The sequence below is a fragment of the Lygodium microphyllum genome, chromosome 6, assembly GCF_053477565.2.
Source record: "Lygodium microphyllum isolate KBCC chromosome 6, Lygodium_microphyllum_v1.1.10, whole genome shotgun sequence".
Classification (NCBI taxonomy): Eukaryota; Viridiplantae; Streptophyta; class Polypodiopsida; order Schizaeales; family Lygodiaceae; genus Lygodium; species Lygodium microphyllum.
Window position 1 is genome coordinate 71,178,621 of NC_141140.1, and position 8,417 is coordinate 71,187,037.

General features: G+C 39.0%; 1 protein-coding gene across 1 annotated transcript; it reads right to left on the reverse strand.

Annotated features, from left to right (window-relative positions):
* Positions 1 to 1,270: 1,270 nt before the first annotated feature.
* Positions 1,271 to 2,624, reverse strand: LOC148034666 (F-box/kelch-repeat protein At3g24760-like). The gene has a single exon (XM_087679619.1). The coding sequence runs from the start codon at positions 2,579 to 2,581 to the stop codon at positions 1,400 to 1,402; it is 1,182 nt and encodes a 393-aa protein (XP_087535745.1). The 5' UTR covers positions 2,582 to 2,624; the 3' UTR covers positions 1,271 to 1,399.
* Positions 2,625 to 8,417: the final 5,793 nt, after the last annotated feature.

An 8,417-nucleotide genomic window follows, 5' to 3' on the forward strand; every position in this document is an offset into this window, starting at 1 on the left:
GCAGAAATTGGACCATCCCCAACAGCTGAAACACACAACAGGCCATGTCCAGAGAATAGGTGCAATAACTGAGTTCAATATTGATGGCCAGGCAGCACACACCAAGCACAACCGAGATGGGAAGAATTGATCTTACTGGCAAAAAGTGGCCAGCCATTTTCTAAGCTCAAGCGCAAAATTAAGCCAAATTGCAAAATGGGGCCAACATGGGCCCTCCAGCAGTCTTCATGACTGTTCAGTTATCAACCATTCCCTTGCTCATTGCATGGCTTAGAAGTGTTTGCAATATCTCCTGGCAACAATGGCAGCAGATGCCATAGGTGAAAATGCAACCTGATTGTGCCGAAGAGCAAAGAATTGGATAAGCAAGAGAGGTGGTAGATAAGTGAAAATCAACCAAGCCCTTTCTGATCTTCTGATTGCCTCCATAGAGGATGACCATTGAATTGAAACCAATATGAGCCTTTACGACCTCAACGACAATGAATGCTAACAAACATTTGAATCCAAGACCCCATAAAATACAAACAATAAGCAGAGTGGTACAAACAGCCACAAGAATTCGCTGTTGAGGGCATTCCAAACAGACAGGAGCATGTAACCATGATCAAAACTAAGGTTGCTGTTGATCATTACTCTGAAAGTCAAGATCCCAAAATTGAGGCTGGCCATTCAGTCATTCAAACCATCTTAGTTCCCAAAAGCACCTGCATCCATATAACTGTCCTATCTCACCCACAAGCTTATGGTTGCTAAGTAGCTAACCATGCAATACAGGAGGCATCATGTTGAAAAAACTAGTCATCCAACATGTGCATACACATGTGTAGATCAGGTATCATACTTAAGACCATCTTTGTTTATAGCTGAAACAGAATGTGTTCGAGGTGTGTTAGGTAACAAGCTTCCCATATGCTAAAATTTGTTAATTTGAAACCAGCATAAACCTTAAAAACAGATTCCTTATGCTAAGTCAACCTGTTTGAGTACAATTGGATTCCAATTTACAGACAGTAAATTGGATATGCAAAAACCCTTCTTTCAGAGTTCTTAAACAAGCCATGGGTGTCAATTCTGTGCTACAGCACACAACCCTGTCAAAGCGCGGAAGAGAAGATGGAAGGGCTCGAAGCTGCTTCCACTGGTAGAATTCACCACTTAGATCACAGATGCAAACAGGATAGCCCTTGTAGTAGGACTCACTGTAAATATAGATAAGGTTTCCAGAGGCAACACTCTTCAGTCTGGCCTCTTTCAGCTCGCCCTCATCTTCAACAATAATAATTGATAATTAATTGAAACCAGCACATACCTTAAAATAGATTCCTTATGCTAAATCAACCTGTTTGAGTTCGATCAAACTCCAATTTACAGCCAGTAATTTGGATATGCAAAAAACCTATACAAGTAAACTCTTCTGTACTGTGTTCATCTGCGATTTGACATCTACATTAAGCCCTTCTTTCAGAGTTCTTAAACAAGCCATGGCTGTCAATTCTGTGCTACAGCACACAACCCTGTCGAAGCGAGGAAGAGGGGATGGAAGGGCTGGAAGCTGCTTCCACTGGTAGAATCCACCACTTAAATCACAGATGCAAACAGGATAGCCCTTGTAATACGACTCACTGTAAATATAGATGAGATTTCCAGAGCCAACACACTTCAGGTTGGCCTCTTTCAGCTCACCCTCGTCTTCAAAAATGGAGAAGAGATCTGAAGGCATCTCGCTCACCATTTCACATTCCATGGTGAGCTCATTCACCCTGAATAATTTCAATGTCCTTGCATGACAGACACCAACTGCATAGAGGCCTCCTTCACATGAGGTAATGAACAGATGCACAGCATCCGGAATCCTCAAGTTCGTTACTTCACTCCATGCTTTCTTTGCCACATCAAAGCACGCAATGTCGCCGGAGTAGATATCTGCAACATAGAAATTATGCCCAAGCACTGCCGAGGACATCCAATGGGATGATATGCCTTCGAAAAACCCTGTCTCAGGCAAAGGCGGGCACTGCTCCCATGAATCAGAGGCCGAATCGTAGAGCTCCACTGAGCGATCATCGCCATCAAGGACACCACCGACAACGACAAGCTGGAAGGGGTAGGGTGATGGTCCGGCAGCGCAGCCAAAGATGCCCACCAGGGCAGAGCAGCGGGTGGCAGTGGCCGGGGAGGTCTCCCTCCACTTCATGCTAGTGGGTGTGGGGGCGAAGCAGACCCGGGAGCCGGAGAAGGCAAAGAGGATGCCAGGGGCGCCACCGAGGGAGGCACGGTTAAAGTCGGGCGGGCGCGTGGTGCGCAGGCGGAACCAGCAGCCCGCGACAGGGTCGAAGGTGAAAGCGACACTGCGGGTGTGGATGAGCTCGTTGATGCCCCACAGGAAGAACCAGGGCCGCTTGCCTGATTGCAGGAGCTGGGCCGTGAAGGAGGGCGAGCTGATGGTGGCGTGCCAGAGCTTGCAGACAGAGGCGAGCCTGATGGAGGCGCTCACGGGAAGCCGCAGGAGGATGCGCTCCTGGATGTCTGGACTCAGAGAATTCCAGTCCCTCTCTGACGATGGTGCAGGACAATCCATGGTGACCTGTAATCAGAAGAGGTGGGTAAAATGCAGAAGGATTAATTTTTAAGGAGGGGCTTGCTACACGTGTGTGTGTGTGTGTGTGTGTGTGTGTGAGAGAGAGAGAGAGAGAGTGTGTGTGTGTGTGTGTGTTGGGGTTTTTTTTTTTGGAGGGGTGCGTTCCTGCGCGTATACATGTGTGTGTGTGTGTGTGTGTGTGTGTGTGTGTTGGGGTTTTTTTTTAGGTAGGAGAAAGAATGCCTTACAAGAAGGGATTTGTCTCACAAATATGAGTGTTTTCATGTCTGAGACATGATGAGTGTTTTGTGTGTGTGCTTGTATGTCTATGTGTTACTATAAGGATAAGGGAGTGGTAATGTGAATCAACAAATTGTGCCCAAATTATGCTTTTCATATCCAAACTAATACAGGTACAAAAAAACGTTCAATTAAACAAAATTGAAATTTACAAGGCACATACAAGAGAGCCCAAGTTTTTGGAAAAAATAAGCTATTATATCGCAATAGCGACAAGTAAGAGTATGCAAAAAGGTATAGAGAGGTTGCCTCGATAGACATAGCTAACTCAACCAAGTTTTTTTATGCATCATTCGTGTATATGGGGCCCAGAGGGAGGGGAGGGCAGGGTGGGTTCTATGTAAATCATCAAAACTAAGTCATTGGGCACAATACAATTGTAATCTATACTTTGAGAAGATATACAAACCAAAATGCAATAGACATTAGTATATAAAAAATATGACCATGCCAAAGTAAGTGAAGGGTCCAAGTATTACTTGCATCCATATAAAAGCATGTGGTTAGGACCGTCCATTCCAATACATCTTGTGGGTGTCATCGTGGGGCCCTGTTGTCAACCTCGATCATACCTACTAAGACACAAGAAGACCTAATCCAAAGGACATGTAAATCTACTTATTCAATTCGAAAACATGATTCAACTAAAAGGTAATGAGTTCTTACTTGTCAACCCATAAGGGAGCACCACTACAAAATACAAACCTTATTTTATGTGAAAAAACAACCAAAAGCAGCACAAAGATTCAATTAATTATTGATTTACTCCACCTTCAATCGAAGGAGTTACACATGCAACTCCTAAGACAAGACAAAGTAGACAATTTCATTATGATAGTCTTATCAAGAATTCTAAGAGATCCTATCTAAGGCATCTTATACCCATCATAACAAAATATCAACATGTTCCCTTGCTCTTATGCTAGGGTAAAGGGGCCAATAAAGTAGCGCCCTCCAAAAGAAAAACACACCCCACGCCAAACACACCCCACTCCAATTGAGTGACAATTTTACAAGAAAGATGTGGCTTTTTAAGCCACTTATCAATATAATATGAATTTTTAAAAATTACAAACGAGCTTAACTTGAGTCAAACAATTGAGCCATGTAATTTTTTTTATATTTTAGATTTTGTAAAACCCTAAAGGAATGCATCCTCGAGTGTCACTCTATTGGCCCCTCACTATCCATCTTTTATGAACCTTTCATTTGTAACTAAGGCTACTTGATAAAAATATCAAAATGTCCTAATATTTTTTCTTTGAGCTCTATATAATATAAATAGTTTGACCATTACAAAACATTTATGCAACTCACTTGGAAAAAAAAATTATAATGGAGGATTGTTAGATGACAATCTATTAGTCCCTTTAACCTACCTCATGAAAAAGGATGTTAAGCTTTTCATCAACCATTTCCACAATATTATAGATCAAACTATTAATGAAAAAGTACATTACTAAGGTAAGAACCTTAGCAACTTCTAGCATTCAACCAGGTCAAGAAATGACTATTGAGATAGTCTATGAACAAGTTAAGGTCAAGAAATGACTATTGAGATAATCTATGAACAAGGTAAGGTCTAGTGAAAGTAGGCAATGTCTTAAGGTATGATGAAAGGTAAACTATGAATATTTTCTTATAAGGCCTTAGAAGTGACTCTGTGTGTGTGTGTGTGTGTGTGTGTCTCCCCTTAGCCCAATTGAATGAGCTTACCTCCTATGGATCACAAAGGAAAATAGATCACAATCATCCCAAAAGCATCTTGTAATTAAAGCCATATGTGACTACAAATATAGGTATACCAAGTGTCCATTACGTATATCGTGATCAAAGCAAACTTTTACAAGTTGAGTCACAAGGTATTATAATCAAAAGTACTTGAGCTAACAATTCTTTAAAAACATCCTATGAGAAGCAATAGAGCCTACTTTCCAAACTTTCAAAACCGATATCGCTCAACTTTAAGCACCCTACAAGTACTTTTAATTAAATCATAACTAAAAATTATACATATCAATATTGCTTGAGCCGAATGTTTGATAATTGGATGCCATTAAACTTTAAGCACCCTTCATGTACTTTTAATTAAAATCATGCCTATCAATATTGCTTAAGCTAAATGTAGTTGAACTTTAAGCACCATACACGTACTTTTAATTAAATCATAACTAGAAATCATGCATTATCGCTTGAGCTGAATGTTTGATAGTTGGATGTTAGGGGAACCAATCATGTTAGTATATTGAGATCTATCTTAGATCTTTATCCTCATTTCGGTGGCTACATTGGTCGATTCTGAATACTACATCATATGGATGATTGCAAGATGTGAGACTATTACACTTGGGTGAGCAATTATAGAACTACATAGTCACAAAGAAGTCTATAGCTAAGACTTGGAATTTGTGGTATGCTAAATATAGTCATTACTATAGTCAATTAGGCACACACTATAAGTCTCATCATTGTGTTGAGAAAAAAGGAAGGATAGTAGAAAATATAAGATATTCCAAAGCAATACTACGATTACTCTACTAGTATCTCACAAGTAATAAATTTACTAGGCACACACTATAAGTCTCACCATTGTGTTTTTTTGCTCAACAAATATGAAGGTTGCCTAGCTTAGTATATAGGCATCCCCATATCATGGCATGATCATGAGATGGAGAATCTTTGAGGCAAAATCTGGATATCACCAGTTGTGGTCATCTATACTCTGCAACAATTATACATTGTAAGTGTCCAAAGGTTAATATGAGAAATTTAAAATCTACTAAGATCTTTCAACTAACATTTCAATTGTTGCATACCTAATAATCCTTGATAGGAAACCACACTATCATCTAATAACTTGCATTGTTTGGAATAGCAACCATCAATGCGCTACAAGGGATATCTGAAGGCCAAGTCTGTAATGATATTTAGTAATTTTTGTCATTTTAAGATCAATATATGGTCTTGGATTACTCCCCTATCTTCAAATCATAATTATGTTCTCAGTGCACACAAATTGCAAGTACTATAGTGCTAGTGACATATCTCATATGCCACCATATATAACTAGGGTGTCCAATCTGACATTTGGTTAGAAATAGTTTATAAAAATGAGTAGAGCCTAATATTAGCTTGCTTTCATGGAATATTGGCAACATAAATTAGATGGTACAAGAGCTGCATGCATTAGTTACAATTGATAATGCCATACTTCAATGGTAATATAGTCTAACAATGTGTCATCCATAATGGCGCATATGTGTAGAGACTAGGGTCATTTCCCTTATCTTGTACCATAAACTACAAACTACCAATGAAACACAATAAAAATGTTGAATGCCAAAATGCCCAAAAAGAAACTGAAACACAAGCAACAGACTAAAGCATGGTCTAATATGCCAAAACAATATCTGTTTGAGCACAACACCATGAAGCTAGAAAACTTTTTAGTTCAAATATCTTCCATCTAAAACAATCGTTGAGCAGGAGGCCAAGACACGAAATGAGCTTGTCAATCATTAATATGTATACATGATTAATCAAAGCATGCATATATTGTTGAGATGGCAAGCTCAACATGTGCGGACATTGATGATGGACTGCGCAATTAGATGGGTCAACACATCTACACTTAGCAAGTCGATGGTCATTATGATCCTCACATGGCCACTAACTTAACACTTGTTATATTCAGTTTGTTGTGCCTACTTACAGCTGGCATAGTTATAACACTAGTCGATTAGTATAATTAGTTATGCACTACTTGACTTAATAGGCCACTTTCCTTTGTACATTGTATTGTGAGAGGTAAAAGAAGAAAAAACCAGCAAGAAAAGTTTTGGCCTTCATCTCTCTTCTTGTATTTTTGAGTGAGCTTCCTCTTGTATGTATGGTGTATGTTTAGTGCTGCAACTCTCCTCACTACGTGATTCTTGACATCGTATCAAAGCGCCACTAAAAGAGGTTGGTTTTGAAGGCTGAAGTGAAGGAGAAAAGGCAAGGATTCAAGCAAGTAAGCAATGGGTGCTAATAATCTCTCCTATTCTTCCACTCTTTCTCTTGAACAATACCTGTGGAGGCATCAAAAGTAGGGTAGGGCAAAAATCTCAGATTGCTATGAGATTTAGTGTGTGAGTAGAGCCATCTGAGGCCGTTTCGGGCCCCATTTTAGAGTTGCAAGGTTGTGAACAACAATTTCAAGATATAGATTTCAAATATGTAAGTTTTGAGGTGTTTGTCAAGAGACACAATACAACTTTTATCTGCAAACTAGTTCCAGATTATATGTACTATTGAGTAGTCAATGAAAAAGGCTACTTAGTATATTGATATGCACTTGTTGTGAAAGGTTGCTGAAGACTTGCTTGTTTTTTTGTATCATTCTTGGGATAATGGCAGAGAATAGTGGAAACCCCATCATTGAGAAGCTAGACAAGAACAACTATCCGTTATGGAAGTTTCGTGTGATGAACTTCCTTATTGGAAAAGGCCTTTACAAGTTCATTTCAAATGAAGAAAAGGAGCCAGAGTTAAGTAACCTTGCGATTGCTCTAATGAATTAAAGACATGGAAAGAATGGAATGCAAATGACAAAAAGGTGATGTATTGGCTATTTGGAGTCATTAATAATACTATGCTGGGATATATAAAAAATGCAAAAACTTCACATGCAACTTGGGCAATTTTTGAGAATACATTTTTAATAAATACAAAGAAATAGAAGGTTTAACTCAAGCAAGAGTTGAATACTTTAAAGAAATAAAAATGTCTATTAATGAGTATGTTTTGAAGGTGAGGATCATTGCAGATGCTTTGGCAACAATTGATTGAATATCTAATGATGATGATTTGGTTTCATCTACCTTGGGTGGCCTTAATAATGAGAAGGCCTGAAAATCATTTGTCACTTTCATATGTGTATAGAAGCTATTTTCAGATTTTGATAAGTTGGTCTCTCTTATGATCATTGAAGATATCAAGATGCAAGGTGAATCATTTGAAAGAAGTGGTGGATAGGTCCAAGTTACTCATGTTCAAAAAGGGAACATGGTAGATCTTCTTAAAGAGGCCGTGGTATGGGATGTGCTAGTGATAACGAGTAAAACATGTTAAATCAGCAATTCGGGGAAATGTAGATTTTAGAAGGCTTGAAAGTTTTAGAGGCAGGGGAGCTCTAGAGGAAGAGTTGGATGGTAGAATAGAGGTTTCGGTAATTCTGGTATTATTTGCCATCATTGTGGAAAAACACATCATATTGCAACTCATTGTTATGCTAAGAAGGATGATATACATAGTGGTAAATTGTAGCAAGAAAACTATGCATCGTCTTCATGACAGAATGAAGACAAAAATGAGCATCTATTTGTTATGCAACATATGATGAATGTTGTTATAGGAAAGGGGACACATGATGATGTATGGTATGTTGATTCAAGTGCATCTAATCATATGTCCAACCATACTAAATGGTTTGGAGAGATACAGGATTTACAAGATCCATGCTAGGTGCAAACAGGTGATGATTCATGCCACCCAA

Coding starts and splice junctions, on each gene's coding strand:
- LOC148034666 (XM_087679619.1), bottom strand. CDS start 2,581: ATGGATTGTCCTGCACCATCGTCAGAGAGGGACTGGAATTCTCTGAGT.